General features: G+C 42.0%; 2 protein-coding genes and 1 long non-coding RNA gene across 7 annotated transcripts in view; 2 read left to right on the top strand and 1 right to left on the bottom strand.

Annotated features, from left to right (window-relative positions):
* Positions 1-25,062, top strand: part of PLCH2 (phospholipase C eta 2) — a 924,207-nt gene that overhangs the window by 249,781 nt on the left and 649,364 nt on the right. The window lies entirely within an intron of this gene.
* LOC120915426 lies at positions 15,076-21,958 on the top strand. Of its 5 annotated transcripts, none has more exons than XR_005743873.1 (6): positions 15,077-15,463; positions 15,553-15,660; positions 16,055-16,212; positions 18,999-19,121; positions 19,571-19,874; positions 21,634-21,958. It is a non-coding gene; the product is annotated as an uncharacterized LOC120915426 (long non-coding RNA). The 5 variants fall into 5 exon arrangements; XR_005743872.1 differs by having other exon boundaries at positions 15,078-15,660; positions 19,571-19,642; positions 19,768-19,874; XR_005743871.1 differs by having other exon boundaries at positions 15,077-15,660.
* On the bottom strand, positions 17,994-22,416 carry LOC120915425. Its single transcript, XM_040325916.1, has 5 exons — positions 22,030-22,416; positions 21,628-21,797; positions 21,425-21,493; positions 19,781-19,840; positions 17,994-18,662 (listed from the first exon to the last, which is right to left on the bottom strand). The coding sequence occupies exons 1-5, from the start codon at positions 22,269-22,271 to the stop codon at positions 18,286-18,288; spliced, it is 918 nt and encodes a 305-aa protein (XP_040181850.1). The 5' UTR covers positions 22,272-22,416; the 3' UTR covers positions 17,994-18,285.

Raw genomic sequence — 25,062 nt, forward strand, 5'->3', positions numbered from 1 at the left:
TAATGGGTTTACAAACACTTTAAACATGCAAAAATTTAGATGTGATTCCTTATAGCCTGTAAACTACTACTTCCCTTAAAATGCCTTGAATACTTTATTCTAAACCTCAATATACAATCTTAGAATAACACGAGAATCTAAAATTTCCCTGATATATACCAGGTGAAAAGCATTAAATCATTCACAACTTGTATTCAGGAATACTGCATACCTTCTACAGAGTCTATGAAGGGCTTCTGAATCCTTAGTAATGTGACTATAGCAGCCCTCAAAATTGCACTCGCCTCCTCGCATTTGGCGAGGGAATTTATGTGCAGTGCGAGTGAGGAGCAGGGGTGGACCAGTCTGACAGCTTTCTGACTGAAGCAGTGCAGGCTTTTTTTTTTCTTTTTTAAATGACATCAGAGCGGCCAGAGGGGGATTCCCTGATCGATACCGCAACTTCCCCCCACCCTCCAGGGGGTGCGGGGGGGGGCGTGCCGCTCCAGGTGCCACACACTGGGGGGTGTCAGGCCGGCTAACCCCCCCCCCAAATGAAAAAAGACAGCGCCGCCGCGGGTTTAACATTGCGCCGATGATAGACTACATCTGTAATTGAGAGCCCGAGCGGAGCAGGTAGTGGCTTTGCGGGGGGGGGGGGGGGCGGGGTTGCGAGCTGTACCCGAGCCAGTCGGCACATCTGAGACCGTCGCAACGATCCCCTTCTCTCTTGTCTCAGTCTCGGACAGCGGCTGTCAGCAGAGAAGCCGCCTCCCCCTTTATGTCTATACAGTGCTCTGCATGCAGGAGGAGGGGGAGGCGGCTTCTCTGCTCGGCTGACAGCCGCTGCCCGAGACTGATCAGAGCCGTGAGAGAAGGGGATTGTTGCGCCAGTCACAGATGTGCCGACTCGCATCCCCCCCCCCCAAGCCACTACCTCTGGCTCTCTGTCTGCGGTGTGTGTTCCGAGCCAGGTACGTTATAGGTCTGAATGGGGGGGGGTCTCGGGTCTGTATTGTAGGAAGGGGGGTCTGTATGGTAGGAAGGGGGGGTCTGAATGGTAGGAAGGGGGGGTCTGTATGGTAGGAAGGGGGGGTCTGTATGGTAGGAAGGGGGGGTCTGTATTGTAGGAAGGGGGGTCTGTACTGTAGCGGGGGTCTGTACTGTAAAGGGGGTCTGTATGGTAGGAAGGGGGGGTCTGTATTGTAGGGGGGGGTCTGTACTGTAGGGGGGTCTGTACTGTAGCGGGGGGGAGGGTCTGTATGGTAGGAAGGGGGGTCTGTATGGTAGGAAGGGGGGGTCTGTATTGTAGGAAGGGGGGGTCTGTATTGTAGGGGGGTCTTCATCGTAGCAGGGGTCTGTACTGTAGGGGGTCTGTACTGTAGAGGTGGTATGTATGGTAGGAAGGGAGGGGTCTGTATGGTAGGAAGGGGGGGTCTGTATGGTAGGAAGGGGGGGTCTGTATGGTAGGAAGGGGGGGTCTGTATTGTAGGAAGGGGGGTCTGTATTGTAGGGGGGTCTTCACTGTAGTGGGGGTCTGCACTGTAGGGAGGGGGTCTGCACTGTAGGGAGGGGGTCTGCACTGTAGGGGGGTCTGTGTAACATGTAGGGGGCACAGAACTGTTAAGGGGGGTGTCTGTGTAACATACAGGCATCTAGAGGTGCAGGGTGCTGTGTAATGTAAAGGGGTCCAGAGGTGCAGTGTAATGTAAAGGGGTCCAGAGGTACAAGGTGCCATGTTATGTAAAGGGTCCAGAGGTGCAGGGTGCTGTGTAATGTAAAGGGGTCCAGAGGTACAATGGCTGTGTAATGTAAAGGGGTCCAGAGGTGCAGTGTAATGTAAAGGGGTCCAGAGGTACAAGGTGCCATGTTATGTAAAGGGTCCAGAGGTGCAGGGTGCTGTGTAATGTAAAGGGGTTCAGAGGTACAATGACTGTGTAATGTAAAGGGGTCCAGAGGTGCAGTGTAATGTAAAGGGGTCCAGAGGTACAATGGCTGTGTAATGTAAAGGGGTCCAGAGGTGCAGGGTGCTGTGTAATGTAAAGGGGTGCAGGGTGCTGTGTAATGTAAAGGGTCCAGAGGTACAAGGTGCCATGTTATGTAAAGGGTCCAGAGGTGCAGGGTGCTGTGTAATGTAAAGGGGTTCAGAGGTACAATGACTGTGTAATGTAAAGGGGTCCAGAGGTGCAGTGTAATGTAAAGGGGTCCAGAGGTACAATGGCTGTGTAATGTAAAGGGGTCCAGAGGTGCAGGGTGCTGTGTAATGTAAAGGGGTGCAGGGTGCTGTGTAATGTAAAGGGTCCAGAGGTATAAGGGCTGTGTAATGTAATATTGTTGTTAATATTTATTTTTGTAACTTCATTCTGCATAAAACATTTAACAATGTAATTTAATGAGATCGTTTATGAGGGTGTGTTTAGGGGCAGACTTAGGGGCGGGGCAGGGGAGGGGTTGGGTGGGGCAACTGGTGGCGAGTAACTTTCAAGGCCTGGCTAGTGGCTCGTGACTTCAAATTTTGAGCCCTGGACTATAGTATTTATAGATATCTAATCAGCTCTAAATACTCTCACTAAAGTACTTTCTTACTTTCTAACTATCTGAATCAAAAGTTTCTGTTCTCTAAGACTCATACAATGACCAAATAGGAAAGTGAAATAGGTCGAGATTTCTCCGACCTCCAATGGCTCAAAGCCCTGAAAATAATTGGAAAATTCATCAAAAGGGTATACATTGATGATATTTTATATAGACCAGGGGTAGGCAACCTGGGGCCTTCCAGCTGCTGTAGAACTACAAGTCCCATCATGCCTCTGGGAGTAATTGTAACTGCCAGCCTTGCTATGCCTCATGGGAAATGTAGTTTCACAACAGCTGAAGGGCCCCAGATTGCCTACCCCTGATATAGACTACATAAGATCCCTTCTTCACACTCCCATCTGTTTGCGGAGAGCTCAGATCTATTATTCATCAACTATAGCATTGTAAATCTCTTAGATCGTATTGGAACCAAGGCTTCTTTCTCATTGCAGAAAGAACAGGACCTCAATGACCCCCAAGTTTGAAGTAGCATTGCTACACATTGATATTTATGGATTGCATAGAAAACTTAAAATCATAGTTCCTCATCTGCTACTAGCAGTCAAACTCAATATCATCAGAAGATGGAGAACTACTACCCCCCCAGAGCATAGAGATGTAATGAAGTACGTGAATTTACAAAGCTCCATGCAAAGAATGGTAACATTAAAAATACTGAGTATATATATAGAAAAGTCCAGAGGATTTATAAATCAATAGTTCAAGAAGTTACATAATCAGATGTTCAAGATCATAAATATTTTAAGTGCAGCAATCCTCTGGACTTTTTCTATCTATCTATCTATCTATCTATCTATCTATCTATCTATCTATCTATCTATCTATCTATCTATCTATCTATCTATATATAAATGAACATTTCTATATAGGTGCTGCCCTCCTCAACTACAGTGTATATGTTTTTATACATACATACATTGTACAACTCTGTATTCTGTGGCCTGCAAATCTTAAAATGTACAAATTAATAATGTTTTCAAGTGCAACAATGTTGTTTCCAATGTGGTCCTCTCTAACATGAATTGTAACAACAATGTACCTTTTTCTTCTCTCTATAACAAAATATAGACATACTGTTAAAAAAAAACAAAAAAAAAAACACAGATTCCGCCACATTGGCACTCTAAATAGACACCTACCCTCCTAGAGCGTACACTTCTTGCTTAGGTATACAATAACTCATGGCAACCTCAGATATGGTGCTCCACCCTTACACACGAATTAAGCGATATACTCTTCTACCATCAAATACTCTATACTCAGGCAACTTTTCATGTCTCCACAAGTAACTGCACAGTGGACCTGGCTACATCCGATATCTAGTTATCTACCTTGAGGTTGTAATACCCATACATTGTGTTGTATACACACCCGTTCCCATAGGTGTGCGCAGCCTATTGCATTAGGGTGGGCACCCCAAAGCTCAAACACACACTAGTGATCACTCACCATGTTCATTCAGAAAGGGAAGGGGCTGATAAATACATAATTACCAGCCCCTTCCCTCACTCGTCCTAAAACATCCCCACAGCAACATCCGGCAGGAGAGGAGGGAAGCCAGTAGTGCTGCAGAGGGAAGAAGGGGGAGCCAGGGCAGTAGAGGGAATCTGTGCTGCATTCGGGTGTGCCTGGGCACACCCGGCACACCCTGTGCCTGGGCCTATGCCCTTTCCCCTTAAAACTTTCTGTACCTTATTCTGTATAAAAACTTGTGAAATTTATGTGCGAGATTTTTAGTAATGAGTATTAGTATTTAGAATACATGAACTCCTTTACGACAGCATTATGCATAAATGAGGCAGCAGGTCGTGTGGGCATTATCAGCGAGCCATCGCATTCATGTGCCACTGTCTTCTTCTGGGGCATGCTCCATCAGTGTCTACAGAACTGAAAACTCACAGTCAACTACCAACGATTGGGAGCTGGTATGATGTCAACTTTGTGCAGCCACACTGCCGAATTATTGGAAGCTCTTCCTACCAGCCTCACTTCTGACGTTGGCAAGGCAAAAAAAAAAAAAAATTATTAGAATATAAACATACAATTAACAAATACATAAAAAAACATAACATGAATACAGTAGGGCCAAAACAACTAATCGATTAATCATCAACTAATCGATTATGAAAATAGTAATCGATTAATTTCACAATCGATTAGTCAGCCAGGAACATAATGGGTTAAAAAAAACAAAAATTATCCCTTTATAGTACAAAAAGAGCAAATAATCACTACTGTTAACATTAAAAATAATATTAAAAATCTTTGTACATTCACTGAATAAAACAATGTTGTTTGAAATGTTCCCTGGCTTTTAACATTATTTTAAAATCAATGTAATTTCTGAATGAAAACCGCATACACTGTCTGAGAATTCCTTTGACCCAGATGTTTTCTATTATTTCTAAACTTCCCCGTCACTGTGGTTCCGTGTCACTGTGGTTGAAAACTAACGTCGACTTGACCCCACTGACGATTAGAAAATCTAACGAACGTTCTTAAATTTTTTTTATTTTATTTTTTGAGGGAAGAGGTTTTAAGGCCACACTTTTTTTTAAGGTTTTTAACCAATTAATCGATTAATCGAAACAATAATCGGCCAACTAATCGATTATGAAAATAATCATTAGGCCGTGTACACGCGGTCGGTCCATCCGATGAGAACGGTGCGAAGGACCGTTGTCATCGGTTAACGGATGAAGCTGACTGATGGTCAGTCGTGCCTACACACAATAGGTTAAAAAAACGATCGTGTCAGAACGCGGTGACGTAAAACACAACGACGTGCTGAAAAAAACGAAGTTCAATGCTTTCCAAGCATGCGTCGACTCGACTCCGAGGACGCGTGGACCTTTAACCAATGCTTTTGCATACTAACCATCGGTTTTGACCGATCGGTTAGGCGTCCATCGGTTGAATTTTAAAGCAAGTTCTAAATTTTTGGACCGAAGGATAACTGACCGATGGGGCCCACACACGATCGGTTTGGTCCGATGAAAAGGTCCTTCAGTCCGTTTCCATCGGTTTTGACCGACCGTGTGTACGTGGCCTTAGGCCACACGTAAAACCGATGAAAACGGACTGAAGGACCTTTTCATCGGTCCAAACCGATCGTTTGTGGGCCCCATCGGTCAGTTATCCTTCGGTCAAAAAATTTAGAACTTGCTTTAAAATTCAACCGATGGACGCCTAACCGATCGGTCAAAACCGATGGTTAGTATGCAAAAGCATCGGTTAAAGGTCCACACGTGCTCAGAGTCGAGTCAACGCATGCTTGGAAGCATTGAACTTCGTTTTTTTTAGCACGTCGTTGTGTTTTACGTCACCGCGTTCTGACACGATCGTTTTTTTAACCTATGGTGTGTAAGCACATCAGACCATCAGTCAGCTTCATCGGTTAACCGATGACAACGGTCCTTCGGACCATTCTCATCGGATGGACCTGAGTGTTAGCCCTAGAATACAGCATATGAAAGGCAATAAAGAAAAAAACATTTTTTTTCTCTAAATGGTTCATTACATAAAACATTATTTTAGTTATCTACAAATTCCAGGAAAGTAAAATAGTAAGTAGAGAAATCACAAAAAGATGGACAGCATCATGTTAGCAGTAAAATAGACAAAAGACTAGAATACGTTTCTGGGTCACAGTGACAACATTATTTTTACCTATCACAGCTGACTGTAATGGAATTATTGCATGCTTTCCAAGCACAAGACGCCGTCATCAGTCTATTAAAGGTGTCACCTCACCCTGGCATCACCGACGGTAATTTGTGCCTCTCTAGCTGGCGTTATTCTTGTCAGAAAGCTTTAGCTCCTTTTTTTTCCAGACCAGCTACAAAGTGCCCGGTTGTAAAACAACCTGTATGTCTCTCTATGGGAATGGGAAAGACATCTTTTCATGACAAGGGAGGCAGCGTATAGATAAGTTAAACTTATGCCGCATACACACGACCATTTTTCATGACAAGAAAAATTCAATTTTTTAAATTGGTCGTAAAAAACGGGCGTGTGTAGGCTCCAGAGCATTTTTCTCGACGAGAAAAATGTCCGTTAAAAATTTAGAACCTGCTCTATTTTTTTTCTTATTTTTTTACGTCGGTGTAGGCTTTAACGAGAGGGAAAAAAACATGCATGCTCAGAAGCAAGTTTTGAGACAGGGAAATTAGCATAGGCAGCCCAAAAGTTGGCACCATTCGAATGGAACTTCACCTTTATATTGCCGTCGTACATGTTGTACGTCACCGCGCTTAGCTCAAGATTTTTTTTTCACGATCTTGTGTATGCAAGGCAGGCTTGAGAGGAATCACGTTGAGAAAAACTTTTTTTTTTTTCCATGGCATGAATAATGGTCCTGTGTACGCGGCATTATATATTGATATCAATAAAAGATACAATACTTAGATACTCTCAAAAGTCTCAAAATATACAAGAAATTTGTTTGCGGCAATTTGTCCTATTGCTGTTATAGATCCGTGCCATTTATTTATTTACTTTTTAGTGTTTGGTACTTTTATAGGACTGTGAGGCTAAACTTTATTCTGCTTATATTTTATCCTCCCTGGATCCTCACTCTCCCCCTCACCAACATGCTAATGAAATGTATCAACGAAAACCATTCGACTTTCATTACAAGACTCAGCAACCTCATCACTGGGTCTTTGTGCTTCTCTATGCCAAACCGATAAATTCTTGGCTGGTGGGAGGGGCTGGCAGAGTGCTGTACATGTAATGGATAAACACTCCCACCCAGAGTGACGAACCTTTTTAAACAATACCCTAAAGTGTTAAATGCAGCAGCTGTCTCCAAAATCATGTGATTAATATGGATGGGGGTGTCACAACTTCCACGAACAAACAGTGCTTGCTAAATCAAGCAGAAACAAAAAACTCACATAAGAAGTGCAATCACAATGTGCAAATTATCAAAGTGAAACAACGAAATTAATATGTGTATGCAGCAATTCATAAGTCTGTAGTGATTATTATAAAACTTATTTTGCCAAGAAGAAATGCTCTTGTTCTCCGTTGAAATCCCACAATATAGTGATAATAGTAAGAAGTGCTCCAAAAAAAAAACTCATAGAAGTAAGGTGAAGATCTCTACTCACCAAATGTTGTGGGCCCTCAATATCATACAAGGTCAAATGAGCTTGGCGGTCTCAATGATCAGAGTATTCAGAAACCAGCTTATATCATTGTCTTTTTCCTGCTATCCGTAATTCAAGGGTTAACCTTGTGGCAATCAAAAAGGAAACAGGCTCCACATAGTGTAAAAAAGTATTTTCTCTTTATTTTAAAAGCTTAAAAAACAGGTATAATATACAAACAGGATTGATGCAAACCCTTCCTGTACAGGCATTAATTAGCATCCGATAAACTATATAAAGGCTTAGAAGGCTCAGGTTTGTAGTGTGCGTTCCACCTAAAGCCCAATACAAACGCACCATGCATCCTACTTGACGCTTTTTCATAATCAAAAATGACATTATCAGAAGCTGGGTCATACTATTATCACTACAGTATATTGTGAGATTTCAATGGAGAACAAGCACATTTCTTCTTGGCAAAATGTGTTTATTATAATCACTACGGACTGCATACCGTATTTTCCGGTGTATATGACAACCTTTTGTACATAAAAATATCCCCCAAAAGTCGGGGGTCGTCTTATATGCCAGTACCTGTATTGCAAAGTTGGTCAGATTGCGGGCGTCCATTGTTCAAAAGCCACGCCTCCTCCTCATCCTGTTCCATGATAGTTTCCTAGCAGAGCCTATGTTCAGTGTTCCGCCTATCACGGAGGTCCTCTCATCCTCTATCTAAGGTCCGTCGGACTTCCGACAAAAAAAGTCAGATGGAGGCTACACACGGTCGGACTTTCCTGAGAAATAAAGGCGTCTGACTTTTTTTCTCGGAAAGTCCGGCCGTGTGTACGAGGCACAACAATGAACTTCTCTTATTTTCTCCATTTTGGTCTGTTTTATAGAAACATATTTATTTGATAAGCACAAATGGAATTTTACAGAAGGAAATGTCTGCTGTGTTTTTTTTTAACATATCCTCTTTATGAGCTGCCCAGGTTTTTGACATTATACTAGGGCAATGCTACTTCTTTTGACTATTCCCAGGGTTTTTGGAAGATCAGCTACAAGCCATAATTGTCATTGTTAAAAAAGATGCCATTTTTGATTAATTATTCTCTGTAAGTGATTAGCGCATAAAGCAAAATATGGTGTCAGATCCTTCCTCCAGCCTCAAGCTCATCACATTAAGTGAACAAGCATTAATGTCAAACAAGCCTTTACAGATGTGTAATGTATTCCCATCAGGTCATATTAATATTGTAGGAAGTAATGTTCACTATTGATCCCAAAATCCAGGCCAGAGCTAAAAATTGGTGGCACACAGGACCAGATTACTATAAATCTGAACCAAGATACATCAAAGGTCAATTGCTGACTTACATGTGACCCCTGCGACCTCATTACAGCCCTTATCATCCTTCGATTTTTAATGACTTCCACCTTTTTTAGCAAGTGTCCATGATATAAAGTGCTACTAATCCAAATGAAAACACATGAAATGAGCCATCTATCTACTCTTTTTAAAAGACCTCATTAACAGGGTTGCCAACTGCCAGTAAATTTACTGACAGTTTGTAAAAATCCCTGACGGTAAATATCAGGGGCTGATAATTTCATGCTGTGTTGACTTTTTAAATCAAGCAAATTACTTTGTTATAGGTATTGTCAGTGTTTCCATATCATGTTTATACTGTTCAAATATTCACTGTTAGTTTTCAATAGGACTGCTGTCATCTTAGGTTGCCATTAAAAAAAATTGCGCCGCCAGTAAATTTTCCATGTTTTGTCAGTAAAAAAATGCTGCGGGAGGCTGGCAACCCTGCTCCTTAATACATTATAGTGACCTTTGTAAGCTTGCTTCATGATCTTCTGACAGAGGCTAACACGAACACGAAAACTTTAAGGAACTATTTATAATACCTGGAAAGAAGAGAAGAAATTTGCATTGTTCCCGGCCCATTCTATTGGTTGTTTTTGGCTAACAAACGTTAAATAAAAAAAAAAACGGACATCTGAATGGTTGCTGTGGACAACAGAGAATTTATTCTTTGCTGTACATATTTATATTGCCTTTGAAGTCTGACTGCACTTTGAACTAATTATTCATTCCATTTATGAGTGGACATCAAAGGACTGGATTAGTCACCAGCTTTACAGTATATACTACTAAAAGAACTCTACTGGTGAGCTTTCAATATCACACATTGCGGCATATTTATAAGGCAGTAGACATGTGCAGTTTTTTAAGTTACGAATACGTTTTCCGTTATTTTTCGTTATTTTCGTTGATTCGGTAACCAACGAATGAACGAACGGCTTAGCTAAAATTATAACGAATAACGATATTTCCCTAGTTAACGAATATGGAAAACAACGAATATACGAAACTGTTAAATGTAAAAAAGCAGAAACAACGAAAGAAAAAATGAACGAAAACACAGAATTAACGAAAACACCGAACACCCCCCATAAAATCATAATTACGAAAAAATAAACGAAAATGCAAACTTACTATTACTAATAGTCGAATAACGAAATGAAAACAACTAAAATGCCGAACAAAGAATAAAATACGAAAATCGAATCTAACGAAAAATAACTTACGAATCTTCGTAAAACGTAAATGAAAACAACGAATTTTAATAAATAAGGTAATTTCAGTTTCGTTTCTCCTAAAATACTTCTGGACATTGACCAATAGCCACTAAGCCCTGTCCCTTCCCCTGAAGAGGTTTGTTCCTTCCCCCAATGAGCTTCTTTCTCATTATCTAGTGGCTCCTTGACCTTGTGTCTTTTTCTAGGCTAGACTGCATTTCATTCCATCCAGAGTCCAGATAGGGTGTCTTTGGGTAGGTTGCACCGGTTTTGTGGATCTTAGAGCTAATTTGTAGTTGTTATAGAGAACTTCTTAAGCATACTCTAGATTCTCATTCCTAGATTTGTAATTGTAAATATCTCTGACATATTTTAGTTTTCTCCTACGTCAGACTGCATTCTAGACAGGGTGTGTGTGGTGTTGGATTTGTGACTCAGTGACTCACTCATTGGTGACACTTAGAAATTATACATTTATACTTATTATGCAGTGCTCACTGATTACTATTCATTTTTTCTCATATTTTCTGCAGTTATTTTTTCCCCTTTTGTGAGACAGTGTAGGACTGTGTTTTATTATCTTGCCTATATATTTTTTTTACTTTAGCATAGCCACCAGTGCCATTATAGTCTAGTACTAGGCCAGCCCAGGCAGCAGCCAGTACTCTACTAAGATATAAATGGTGGTGGTAGAAGTTGATTAGTAGAGCTTTGTTGCATTTTAATCCTGACCAATTGTGTAAGGCCTGATAAATCAACAATCATACTCCGTCCTCAATACCTTTATTTTTCAGAATACATTATCATTTGTATTTTTTTCTGAAAAAAAACACAATAATAATATTTCTAATATAAAAAAATTTTGTACTTTTCCCACTTATTCTCACATTCTCACCATGAGGAAAGCAACAGAGGAAAAAGTTGAGTGTGACACAGCAACAACAACTTCTGAATATAGGCCAACTGTAACCCCAGATGTTTTTTACAAGACATGCCGGTCACGGGCAGTTCCTGCAAAGGTTGTTGCTAGTGTCCATAATTTTAGGCAGCCAAAACTTGAAATTTTACAGCTTGAGGAGGAGCAAATTGCTCAGCCTCCAGATGTAAAAACAGCACACAATATATTGGAAACAGATAATAGCAGCATCTTTTTTCATTCTCATAGTTCAGTATCTAATCCTAATCCAAGTAGGCACCTGGCAGAACAGGATGCTGCTAAAGTAGAATTACCTGAGAGTCTGACCCTTGAAGGCCTTGACCTTGAAGGAATTGATTTAGATTTTAATATAGAGGATAATGCACAACTTGTAAACCAAATTCATGAGGATATTATATCTATGAGTCCTTACTCCTCTGCCCCTGAGTCCCCTCTGTTATTTCCCGACTCCTCACCTTCAAAAAAAAAATTGCCTGCACCATTACAAACCTCTTCAGGCTTAGTTGTTTTGCCTAAATGTCTTTCATATCCAAGTAGTGCAACTGCCACCATTGTTAGTCCACCAAATTCCTCCAAAGACACGGAAGCTGCACATACCCATCAGCCAGAGGCAATTGTAAAACAATCCTCACCGGCCACTGGGAACCGCAGATCAAAAATATGGGAACATTTTGTTACTGTTGGTGACGGGCGCATGGTGAAATGCAAATTATGTGGCAGGGAAGTGAGCCGTGGGAGAGACATAGCCCATTTAACCAATGCCGGGATGAATTACCATTTCCGTGCACACCATACACCGGTGCTGCTGAGAGAAGAAAGTGGAGTTGCAGCTCCACCTAGTAAAAAGAGAGGAAGCAGCAACACTACTGCTGCCATTAACCCCAAAAGGCTCAACAAGGGGCAGGAAGATGAAGGGACTTCTTGTGTAGTTGACACATGTCGCCCCATTCCTTTACAGCAGCCCACGCTGCAACAATTTCCCAGTTTCCAATCAAGGGGTATGTCTCGTCAACAGTCCCTTAAAATCACCCGTCTGATAGGGGAACTTATAGCAGTTGGGGGAGCACCCTTTAATATAGTTGAAGGACATACATTTAAAAACCTCATGAAGGTGGTTGCACCTCACTATGTTCTCCCCTGCCGTACTACCTTTAGTAGGAAAATTGTACCCTCTTTATATAATTCCTGTGTTGGATTACTGAAAGAGGAGCTGGGCAGAGCAGCTGGCCAGTCTGTCCATTTTACTACAGACTTGTGGAGCGCTCCCAGTGGGCAACATGCCTTTTTGTCATTGACGGCTCACTGGTGGCAGCCCAAGGAGTCACAACCAAACAAACCAAAAGCAGGAATGAGAAGCACAGGTGCTAAGGCAGCAGAACCTCCTGAGCATGGGCAACGCACATTCTTGTTGCATGCTGAAGTCATGGACGACCAGCACACTGCTGTAAATATTTTACGTGCACTTCAGAAAATGGTGGCGCAGTGGCTTGGGGAGGAGTCAGGCACACGGGCAAAGATGGGCTTTATAGTCACTGATGCTGCAGCAAACATGCTCAAGGCAGTGCGAGATGGCAGATTTGTTGGCATTCGTTGCTCTGCACACGCCCTGCATCTCGTTGTGAAGTCTGCTTTGGACGATGAAAGTGAAACATCAAAATTGTCTGCTATCTTAGACAGTTGTAGAAAAATAGCAGCCCATTTTCATCGTAGTGTGAAAGACAGTCACATACTCAGACTTGAGCAGAGTAAGGCTTGCGTTCCACAGCACCGCTTGAAGGTAGATGTAGCCACCCGTTGGAACTCCACTTTGGAGATGCTCGAACGTATCATGGAACAGCAAAAGCCAATACACGCCATGTCAAATGAACATGTTATTGGTGTAGCAAGGCCAATAAGCAGGGAGGAGTGGAAAATAATTAGTCAGGTGGTGGCTGTGCTTAGCCACTTCCGAGATGTAACAGAAAAATTGAGCCTAGAGAATGCAAGTCTGGCTCAAGTAATCCCTCTCTACATCTATCTTATCACTAAGATGGATGGCTTTCTAAACAAAAGCGAGCCCTTGCCTGGCGGCATAGTTCAAGATGTAGCTGCAATTATAAAGAGACTGAGGGGACAATTGAATAGAAGGATGAACGAGCTCATAGAGGCATGCCCTGAGCTAATGCTTGCCTCTATGTGCGATCCACGCATTAAAGGAAAAATGGCAATAATTCAGAGTTCCCTTACCACCTATAGGGATCTATTAATTCAGAGGGTTTTTGACAGTCACCGAAAATTGTTTAGGCCGGCAGAGGGTGAAGAGGAAGAAGATCAGGAGGAGCCTGATAGTGACATTGTGCCACCATCACCTACTGTTATTAGTACAACCACTGCTGAGCATTCCACTAGAAGACCTGACGTTTGGAGTTTGGCATTACATACTTTAGTTGGACCCACAAAAATGCCCACCATGAAAAGAAGCATTGTGTCAGATCATGTTAAATTATACTTGTCTGAACCCCATTTGGCCTCCACTACAGATCCATTAGAGTATTGGGATGAGAAAAGGGGTATTTGGCCTGCTCTTTCTGTGGTGGCACAAGAGCTACTTTCTTGCCCCCCGACCTCTGTGCAAAGTGAGCGTGTATTTTCTATCACAGGAAATATTCTGTGCCCACAGAGGTCCCAGCTGGCCCCACAGCTGATGGAGCAGATGGCATTTCTGAAAGTCAATCTTCCAAAGCTGGGCTACCCAGAACTAAGCTTTACAACAGAATAATTCTAATTATACTACTTCTTAAGTTCTTATGTTTATCAAATCGATAAAGATATTGTTAATAATTTACCTGTTCCAAGTATAGATGGCGATGCCAAAAAATAAATACAACAAAACCAAATATAGTGCATGTCATGATATACTGTATGTACCAAAAGTAATGTTACATGAATACAATATACGATAAAGTATCAATCACAATGTAGATACAGCAAGCATGAGAAGCTGTGATCAGCCACAGTCTATATAATTCAAAGATTTATTTTTTGTTGGGTGGGCAACATTGATTACCTCAACATTTTATTTACTATTTTTTTTTATAATTTCCTGACCCCAGGCCCCCCCCCAAATAATTCAGAGGTTGTAAACATGAAAAAAGAGTTTATACTGTAAGGGTGATCCTAGCTTGTTAGGCTCTCAATCTCTAACTTTGAGATTTTAGCTTTTGAAATACAAATATTTAATAATGTGGTTGCAAGCCCACTTTAAATAAAATACAAAAATAAAATACGTGCAAGACAAAGGCAAATACCTGCATACTATATCATAATGAGCTAGTATGCATAGCATACTAGCTCATTATGTAATACCACTGATCGGCGAAAACCTCGCTGCGGTGGCCGACACAACGGCTGGCGACATGTAATCCCGCTGTTAAACGTGCAGGTTTAGCGTCTCTGGGCAATCACAGCGCAAAACCCGGAAGTAACTCCGGGCCTACATGCTGCTGCCCGATGATGTGTCGGCCACTGCAGCGGGGGCTTTGATCGCAGGTGAGTATTACATAATCAGCTTCTATGCTATGCACGCAGGTCTGCCAGTCCTGGCATGACCACCTTAAGAAAATGCACGATCGTTCTAAATTATCCCCTAAACCATGAATGGAGGTATTTCAAGCACCTACATACAGGTAAGCATTAATATAGTCTTCCAGGTAGCTAAAAGTACTATATATTTATTCATTTCTGTTGATATATCTATTTTGAATCCTGACATGCACTATGTTTGTTTTTGTTGATTTTATTATTTCCCATCACATCTTACAACTTGCAAACGTTTGAATTGAAGTAGATCTATGCATAAGGGTAATAATAATAATAATAATAATAATAATAATAATAATAATAATTAATAAATAATAATAGTTTTTGTTTACATTCACAAATCCAATATCTACTACCACCGTTTGCAAGAATGTTATCAACCCAAGCTGGGGTTAGTTTGTTTATTTTTCATTCGTTTTTGGAGTAATGTTTTGACTCCTTGGCTCTGAAATTAAGCCACAAAAAAAAAAAGCTACCATTCCATAAAGAAACCTACTCCACAATTCCACGGCTCGCAATACTCCCACAAACACTGGGGCTCTCCTCCTACTGTGCTCTTGCTGCAGTGCAGACTGCTGCCACCTGCCCTCAAAGAAGAAATATTACAGTTCACGTTTGGAAGACATCTCACCACACTATGGATTTAATCCTGGTTAAGTATGTTGCCTGTGGCACCCTTAAACACGTGAGTGGCTTATCAATTTTCCCCTACTCACCTTCCATCATTCCATTAATTATTTCTTCTAATTTATATCCCTCTCTCTTTTTTTGCAGTTGCAATTTACTGACGTCATGTCTCACATGCATGCCTAACATTGGACCTGGATGTGGATGAGGAGGAAGCAAATAGAAAAACACATGAGGTTTTTTCAGCACTTCATAGTAAGTATTAAGACTAAGAGTAAACCCCACTTAGGATGTTATAATGATATACTTGTATGACTTTTTTTTTTAAATAAATCACATTTATTTGTCATTGTGTGTGAGTGAGTATGGGGTTAGTCTGTGTGTTTAAGGGTCAATGTGAGTATGTCTGTGTTTTTCTGTGATTAAGTGTCTGGGTCAGTCTGGCTTTGTTTACAAGGCACTTCATTTATTGGCCAGTGTGTCTGTCAGTTAAAGTGTGTGTCGTCTTTATGGGTCAGTGTGTGTCACTGTGTATATGTATATTTTAAGTGGGTGTGAGTAAGTATATTGGTGTGTGTCATGGAATGCATAATGTGCAAAAATGTTATTTTGATGTATATATGGAATACAGTTGTGTTACTTATTTTAGGTTTTTTGACATCGAAATAATTTCTTCTATGCCATTGTCAGTGTATCACCTCCACACTTCCCAGAGCTACAAATCTAAACTCATGCTTTATCTTGGCCCTGGTATTTTGATTCCATTCTGACCACCAGGGATCTGAATGCTGCTCAGCTCCATGCAAGGTAAGAACAGGGAGACTGGGAACTGTATTATCTTTTGGAATAGTGATTAAAATTCCATTGCAGCGAAAGCAGATATTTTCTCATTAGTTTACCGATCGGCAGGGATGGACTGGCCATTGGGACTACAGGGAGTTTCCCGGTGGACCGATGGCTCAGTGGGCCGGCTTCAGTGACAGCAGACCGCCGCCCCCCTCAGCTCCTCTGTCTCTCCCTACCCACAGCGCTCACCTGGGGGGGAACAAAGAAGCAGAGGGAGGACCAGAGGAGCAAGGGGGGACGACAGAGGAGCATGGGGGAGGGGACGGACAGCTGATTTAACAGCTATGGCCTGGGAGTTTCTCACTTCTGCCTAATCTTGTCCCATAAGGGGGGGGGCACCAAACTGATTCTTTGCCCCGGGTGAAATAATGTCTAGCTTCCCCAGTGGTACTGCCTAATAAAGTAGAACGGCTAGGGGCTAGTGAAGGGGGAGAGGGGGCTTGGGTGGCCGGGGGGGGGGGGGGTTGCGGGAGTTGTCCTGTCAAAGTGGGCCAGTCTGGATGAAGTCCAGGGCCAAATTTTTGTCCCAGTCCATCCCTGCCGATCGGGTACATTCTCTGCCTAACTCAGCTCTGCTGCATACCATTTGAAGATACAAAATTGCAAAATGCCTCCACGTGTCTTTACAAGATGTGATAGTGGGATACATGTTTTTCCCTAATGTCTACTTATATTGTCCTCCGCTACCTCCCTAGCCCCTCGGTCTATAATTTTTCACCCTGGCTATCTTATTCCAGTATCCACACTCCCACTGCTGTTAGTATCCCCCCCCCCCCTGCTTCCTGTGTTGTTTTACTGTCCAGTGTCCACTAACAGTGGGGAAACATTAAAATATAAATGAATAGTTTAAGGTAGACTGTGTGGGCCAGATTCACATAGAAGAGCGGCGGCGTAACGTATCATAGATACGTTACACCGCCGCAATTTTTCATCGCAAGTACTTGCACTTGCGATGCAAACCTACGCCGGCGGCCTCCGGCGCAAGGCGGGACAATTTAAATGGGCGTGTGCCATTTAAATTAGGCGCGCTCCCGCGCCGGACCTACCGCGCATGCTCCGTTTCCGAACTCCCGTCGTGCATTGCGCGCCGTGACGTAATTTTTTCGAACGGCGACGCGCGTAGCGTAATTCCGTATTACTGGACGGCTTACGCAAACGACGTTATTTTTAAAATTTCAACTCGGGAACGACGGCCATACTTTTAGACAGCAATACGCTTGCTGACTAAAGTTAGGGCACCAAAAAAAAAAGACTAACTTTGCGACGTGAAACTGTGGGAATGGAGTTGGGTGTATAGGATTTTACTGTGTTTTTTATTTTTGTTTTTTTATTTTTTGTGGTTGAACTGGATGGACTTGTGTCTTTTTTCAACCTGACTAACTATGTAACTATGTAACTATGTAACGCGAAAAACCGCCGTCGATCGCCGTAACTCCTAATTTGCATACCCGGCGCTGGTTTACGACGCAAACTCCCCCCCAGCGGCGGCCGCGGTATTGCATCTTAAGATCCGACAGTGTAAAACAATTACAGCTGTCGGATCTTATGGCTATCTATAGCATAGATAGAACAACAGATACAACGGCGAATCAGCAGATACGCCGTCGTATCTACTCTGTGAATCTGGCCCTTAGAGTTTGAAGTTCGGAATAAAATACTATTGTGTGTGGGAAATGAATACATAATAATTTAGCAGATAATGTGATGATGTATATAAATAAATAATAATAATAATAATAATATTAGACCAAAAATAGTTTTATATTCACAAAAAAAAAAATATTTTCATAGAAATTACAAACACACATGCTGGGTAGGTGTAACTTGGCAGCATAAGAAAACGTTTCTACCAAAATCAAGGAACAGTAAAAAGATCGATTCTGCATAATAATTTGCGATGAGATGGGCAGAGGAAGGTCTAGCCTTCATTTTTCAAAACGTCTTTGTTGGTTATATGTTCATCGTAGCTCCCAGGCATTGGAGCAATGTGTCTGGAAATATCTTCAAGTAAACAAAATATACTCTGTCCAATGCCTAATTGTGTTGTTGGCTTGCCCGGGCCAAAATTATTTCAAAACTCTCAGTTTGCTGCCTGCTCAACTGATGGGTAAGCCGGGTAAGCCTTTTGACCTTTCGTTGTAGTTTTCGGTTGTCACACCTTAATTCTATAAGCTCCCTCAGAATGATCTCCTGCACAGTTGGGAAAGGCGGTACAGCAGTAGGTGGCATCAGGGCATGGGGTGGCTGAATGAATGAACCTTGTCCTCTGTGCTCCTCCTCTGGGCCGGGGGAGAAATCAGGAGTCTGGGGAATGATAGGGGTAATCTCTGGCTGAATCTCCAGCCTCTCCAAAAGAAGAACAGGAGAGTGCGGGCTGCACTGTACTCTCCTCTCAGGGTGGTATTGCTGATCTGAAATAGATAAGATAGGCAAAGTTTGATGAATGATGAAAGCGTTCATAGTAATGAATTTATTCAGATTAGACTTTTATGTAGTAGTAATATTGAATAATGGAGCAAATGAAAGATTGAGTTGGGGAGGGGGGATAAGTTGTATTAATGATTGAGAGAAAACAAAAAATCAATTTAAACTTATTTAGGTAAATCTACACATTGCATTTATATCCTAAAGTTAAAAAAATTTAAAAGGTTATTTAATAAAATAACCTTTATAGAAGTAAATAAATACAATATAAAAATTGCAGAAACAGAAAATGCCTTAAACAGAAAATCTTTTTTCTTTATTAGATAACATATTTATCAGCATATGACACGCACATTTAACTCCTGAAAAGCTTTCTGTTAAAGACGGAAGAAAGAGTGAAGATAATGTTGAAGATAAAGTTCTTAAAGGGTCCCAGTAGGTTGCAGGTAAAAAGGGCATATGTCTTCTAAATTTATTATCGTAGTATTTTTGATATCCTACTGCAAAAACCTTTGTAGCGCTTTTATACCCACTAAAAGATAAAAAAATACCTGTAAAGCAAAGGCATAATGAGCTAGTATGCACAGCATACTAGCTCATTATGAGCTAATAACCTTGTAAGTAATTTAGTGTGCCGTGCTAGGTTTGCAGGGCGAATATCTTCTAAACCATACAGGTTATAGAGATATTATGTATAGATATTATAGGCTTAACGGTAGTTTAAAAAAAAAGCGCAAAAGAGCTGTTGAACACCTTTCAATAAGGGCTACTAAATTCAAAATCATTAAAAGAACCAAAGGCAGAAAAAAAATTTCAACACGGTGGAGTTCAGCAAAAAATCTTTGTGATAGGAATGAATCTCTGACATCACAGCCACTCTCATTTATTTCCACAGTTTGCGCAGTCCTCCTTGATATATCAATCCCCCTTCAAATCACAGTGTCCCTTTCACTTTCACGTTCTAAAGGTATGAGGTGTCATTTTTGTACGAATTTTTAAATTGAACTTTTAGGTGTATTACATGAAAATGCCTATGTGTAAATAGGGTACATGATGATAATGGAGTTAGTGCTGTGTCCTGTTTCTTCCCAGATCATGCACTTACCCTGAGGAGGAGCAATGGTCCTGCCAGAAGCCGATGCTGGAGGGTCTTGAATGCAGCTTTCTGTTAAAGACGGAAGAAAGAGTGAAGAGTCAAGGTAATGTTCATGAAAAAGTCAACAGCTGTATTTACAATTTTTGCCTGAGATATGTCGTATAACTACAATATTTTCTACTATGAAATCAAATATTCAACCAAAAATGGACTGAGGAAATGTAAAATATAATCAGAAGTTGCTGATGTGTTAAAACAGATGTTACATTTCTGGCAATTTTTAAGATTAACAAAATATATGTAAAATATGCTATCAAGTATCTACATATCATTTACTACAACCCCCATATACATAGTACCAGGGCTAAATTAGCTACTAGCCAGGCCTCAAGGGTTACTAGCCAACAGTTAGTTGCCACACCCAACCCTTAGCTTGCCCCACCCCTAATTCAACCCCTAAACACGCCCTCATAAATTATCTCATTAAATGACACAAAATTGTTTTATGCAGAATAAAATATTAAAAAAAAATATTAACACCAACTTTATCCAAAACCACCAATGAAGCCTGCCTGTGCCCACCTATGTAGCCTGTGCCCACCAATGCACCCTGTGCCCACCATGCAGCCTACATGTGCTGCAGGTAAAGAGCGATAAACGCTTTCATTTCAATTGATGTTTTCCCGCTACTAAACAGCCCTGCCCCATGGCCAGGAAACTTTAATTTACAGATCGCCCGTCCTGGGATTGGACAGGATAAAAGTCCCGGAGGAGGGGATGTATGTGGCAGCAAGCGGCGGGGAACACGGCAATGTCAAATCAAAGCTGTTATCGATGTGTTCTCCTCTCTCTTCCCCCCCTGTGATCGATGAGAGAAGGACTCCCTTTCAAACTATGCTGTTGGCGGAGCTCTCACCCCTTTCTCGGCATCCCTCAAAATCTAGTCACAAAATGAAAGCAGGCAAGTTTGAATTTGGAAGGGTGCATACATACTACTACTATACCCACCTTTTGATTTAAAAATCACATTTCTTACATCAGCTTCCTCAGAAGCTGATGTAACCTTCAGAACCTTCAGAACCTGATCAGAACCTTCACATGACAGTTTCCCCTTCACAATTATGTTCTGATCTGAACCCCCTTCACAGTGGTAAATTTCACCCACCTTCACAGCACATGTGAACAGCTGTGTTCTCTGTCCCACCCTGCAACTTGACCCACCTTCACCTAACAGCCCCACGCAGCTCTGCCCCCGTCACAATTCAGCATCCACAGCTCTGACCTTGCTACCTTGCTTGGGCACACAGAACCGTAGACACAATAAATACTATAGTGGGTGGAGCAGAAGTTGCTGAAGTTATCCAGCATAATGTTGTTTGTTAGGGCCGCATAGCAACCAACCAATCACCTGCTGGTTAATTTTAAAAAGTTCTCTTCAGCTGCTCTATTGCTGCCCACTATTTTGCATTGCTATTTTTTCGGCTCACTGTGCATAACGAGCCTTCTGCTCTCGACTGTGATAGTGAAAGCTGAGTAGCCAGGGAGACAGAAACGGCACCTAATTGTCTCAACTGTGACGGTCTGCATGGCACAGTGACTTGGTCCAAGTAGTAAATAGCAGTTCATTAGATATCCTTTGTGTTGGGTACTCACCACCAGAATGTTGTTGATAGGATGTACTTGGAGTTGGAGCTGATCCTTCCAAGGATGATGTTTCTTGATCTGGAAAACATGAATGTAAAAAAATAAAAATAAAAGTCATACATGTGTAGTCATCATAAACAATAAGATAGCTTTACAAATATATTATAACTGCAATATATATAAATTATAATGATATATTTAATTTTCCTCACCACCAGCTCTATGATTTTGACCCCTGCTGCTGAATCCAGGGACATCCTCTGCCAGAAGGACATCTCTTAGCTCCGCCTCCCACTCTCGCAACTTGATAGGCTTTCCTCGGTTTTGTCCTAGTCGAAGCCTCTGCATCTTCTTTGTAACCGTTGCCCGACAATCATAGAACCTGCAAATGTACATAAACATTACAATTACATTAATAAAAAAACAAATACTTAGATTAATGTTTTTTGAAAACCACATTTCTTTTCACATTGTGATGGTTATATGTATACTGTTCAGCATGTGGCTGTGACAAATAAATTTTTTGGTTACGTTGAACTGTTACTTTTTTGTTATTGACTACAAAACTGTGTATTTTTTACACAAGAGTGAAAGAATATTTTAATATTAATTACCTGTGTCTGACGCCATTGGTGGGCCTGTGAAACTTGGAGACCGCATTCACGGAGTCCCGGACTCGTTCCCAGGCTGCTGACTTCTCAGATGCTGGCACGGATTGGCAGAAGAGTGTCACTTTTTCTTTTGATACTGCAGCAACCAATGCAGCATTCTCCTCTTTGGTATATATGGGTCCCCTTGATTTCTGTCTCTTGGTTCGCTTGTTCTGCTGCACATCTGAGTCCGCACTATCTGACATAGGAGGGGCCACATGTCTCCTTTCTTTGCCATGCTCCCGCTCCACTACACCTCCACATTCCCTTCCATGCCTCGGCTTCACTCCACACCAATCCTCCCCTCCCCGCCTCCTCTCCCCTCCATGCCTTTCCTCCACTACCCTCCTCTCCTCCCTTTCACGCCTCTTCTCTCCTCCACGCCTTTCCTCCACTACCCTCCTCTCCTCCCTTTCACGCCTCCTCTCTCCTCCACGCCTTTCCTCCACTACGCTCCTCTCCTCCACTCCACTACTCTCCTCCACGCCACTCCTCTCTTCCCCTCCATGCCTCCTCTTCTCTCCATGCCTCCTCTTCTCTCCATGCCTCCTCTTCCCTCCATGCCTACTCTCCCCTCCATGCCTCTCCTCGACTCTACTCCTCTCCTCTCCTCCACACCTGTCCTCCACTCCACTCCTCTCTTCCCCTCCACGCCTCCTCTTCCCTCCATGCCTCTTCTCCCCTCCATGCCTCTCCTCCACCACACTCATCTCATCTGCTCCACACCTCTCCTCCACTTCACTCTCAGTCACACCAACAAGTCTCACATCAACACACTGACTAACACCAACATTCTCACTCTCAGTCTCAACACTCACATGTCCATTCTCACTCCTATACATGATTTTAATTGCCCAAAAGATAGCAAACCAGTGAAACCACCACACAAAAACAAGTCGAAATTCGACAAGCCCACCTCTGCCCTGCTCTCTGTTCCTCCCTCGCCAAACCACGCACTCATACACCGTCTCAAAATGGAGTCCAGGGGCGGAGGCTATAAGCCGCGCATCGAAAACGAAAGTAAAGTATGACATTTTCGAATGGTTAAGATTTGCTGCGATGTACTTACGAAAGTACGAATGATTTACAACACACATTAGCAGCGTTAGCGGAGCAATTCTGACACATTGCGTAAAATAACGAATTAAGGCCCGATTACAAATTTACTCAAACAATCTTACGAAAGTAATAATCAGTCAGTATCAGTAAGACCGTCAAGTAGTCTATCGCAGCCAAGTTAGATTTACAAAATTACAATGAGTAGTGTGTTGAATCAACGTAAAATGTATTTTAACTGAATTACGAATGCACTAAGATCTACTAAAGCACGTTTTTACAATCGAATGAAACAAGACACGAAAATACGAATGATGATAAAACAACGAAGATCTATTTCCTACGAAAATACGAATGCGGCACGATGGTAAATATAATGTAAATACGAATCTAAAAAAACGAAAAATATACCAACGTAAAAACGAATAAACAAATAAATTCATTCAAAAAATACGAACGAAGCAGAATACAAAACATAACGAAAATACGAATCTCGATTCAACGAAAAATAAACTAACAAAAAAAAACGGAAACGGAAAAAAGAGTGTTACGAAAATACTAAAGAGTACGAATACGATAACTAACGTCTTACGAAATTACGACTCGTTACGAATCACGATAAACGAACAGAAACGAAACAGAAATAAACGAAAATTTTTGCTGTGCACATGTCTATGAATGTGACACTGACCAAACATTCACTGGAGGTGAATCAAGCAATGTCATTTAAACACGGGATGATATACTTGCAGTGAATTTTTGATCTACTACTTTATAAAAATGCCCTTTTGTGTTTTCTTCCACCATAAGGTCTCAGTTGAACTCCACTCAACTTCAATTTTCTTTTGGCTTTTGATAGGGTCGGGTTCTGTGTTTTTATCTATCTATGCCTCCAATCACCTTGTCCCAGCAAGAGTTGTCACCAGGGCCATCTTTAATGTTGATTGGACCCCTTGGCAAACATTTTCTTGGGCCCCCCCCCCATGCAATTTTGCTCTCCACCTGCTCTGAGACATACAATAAATATCAGCTAGACTTAAAGTGGTTGTAAACCCAACCACACATCTTGCAACCTACAGGTAAGCCTAGATTAAGGCTTACCTGTAGGTGCAAGAAATATGTCCTAAACCTGCACAGTTTAGGAGATATTTAGAATTGAGATGAGCACTGATGTCTACAGCGCGTGCGCGCCGTAGACAATGGCGCAGGCGCACTGAGAATGCCGTTTTTGTTAATGGCATTAATGGGGTTAATGCTGTATTTCAGCGCATGGGCGGGAGTGACGTCATCTCCGCTCCAGCCAATCACAGCGCTGGAGCAGCGATAACAGGAAGAAGCGACGAGGGGACATGGCGGCGGCAGTGGACGGGACAGAGGAGAACTTCGGGGGCTTTGATCGCAGGTAAGTGACACATAATGAGCTAGTATATAGATTATAATTGATTCAAGAGAGAGAAGCACCTCTAAGTGTAGGAGTAATACCACTTTAATAGATTAAAAACAATAATAGGGCAACTCACATAGCGAGTAAAACAATAAGCACATCAGAATGGAGGCATCCTGTGAGGCAGTCATCGGTGTCCATCAGCCATGGTGCCGGCTCCTGGCATGAAGTTATTTCACTCGTTACCCGAAAGTTGGCCGAAAAGGCTTGGGGCGCTCATGGGGCGTGGCGCAGAGAGGATGATGTCACTGGGTGTGCGACGCATTTCCGAGCATGCGTCCTGCGAATGGAATAGCAGTCGCGCTCCTTTTTCAATATAGGTTGGAATAGGTGTGTCCTATACCTACATGCTTTTGCTAATAGGTGTCCCTCGTTCCATTTGCTAATAGGTGTCCCTCGTTCCAATCTCAAAAAGTTGGGAGGTGTGAAGAAGTGATACCGGTTAGGTAAAGCAGTGTTGGAATTTGGTCATTCTGCTTCTATGAATGTATAGTTGT

Source organism: Rana temporaria, chromosome 10 (genome assembly GCF_905171775.1).
Source record: "Rana temporaria chromosome 10, aRanTem1.1, whole genome shotgun sequence".
Taxonomy (NCBI): domain Eukaryota; kingdom Metazoa; phylum Chordata; class Amphibia; order Anura; family Ranidae; genus Rana; species Rana temporaria.

Excerpts from the sequence above, each read along its gene's own strand:
- LOC120915425 (XM_040325916.1), bottom strand. The coding sequence starts at position 22,271 with ATGTCAGATAGTGCGGACTCAGATGTGCAGCAGAACAAGCGAACCAAG. Across the intron at positions 21,798-22,029 it reads ACCAATGGCGTCAGACACAG|GTTCTATGATTGTCGGGCAA; the intron begins GTAATTAATATT and ends GTACATTTGCAG. Across the intron at positions 19,841-21,424 it reads CTATCAACAACATTCTGGTG|AAAGCTGCATTCAAGACCCT; the intron begins GTGAGTACCCAA and ends CGTCTTTAACAG.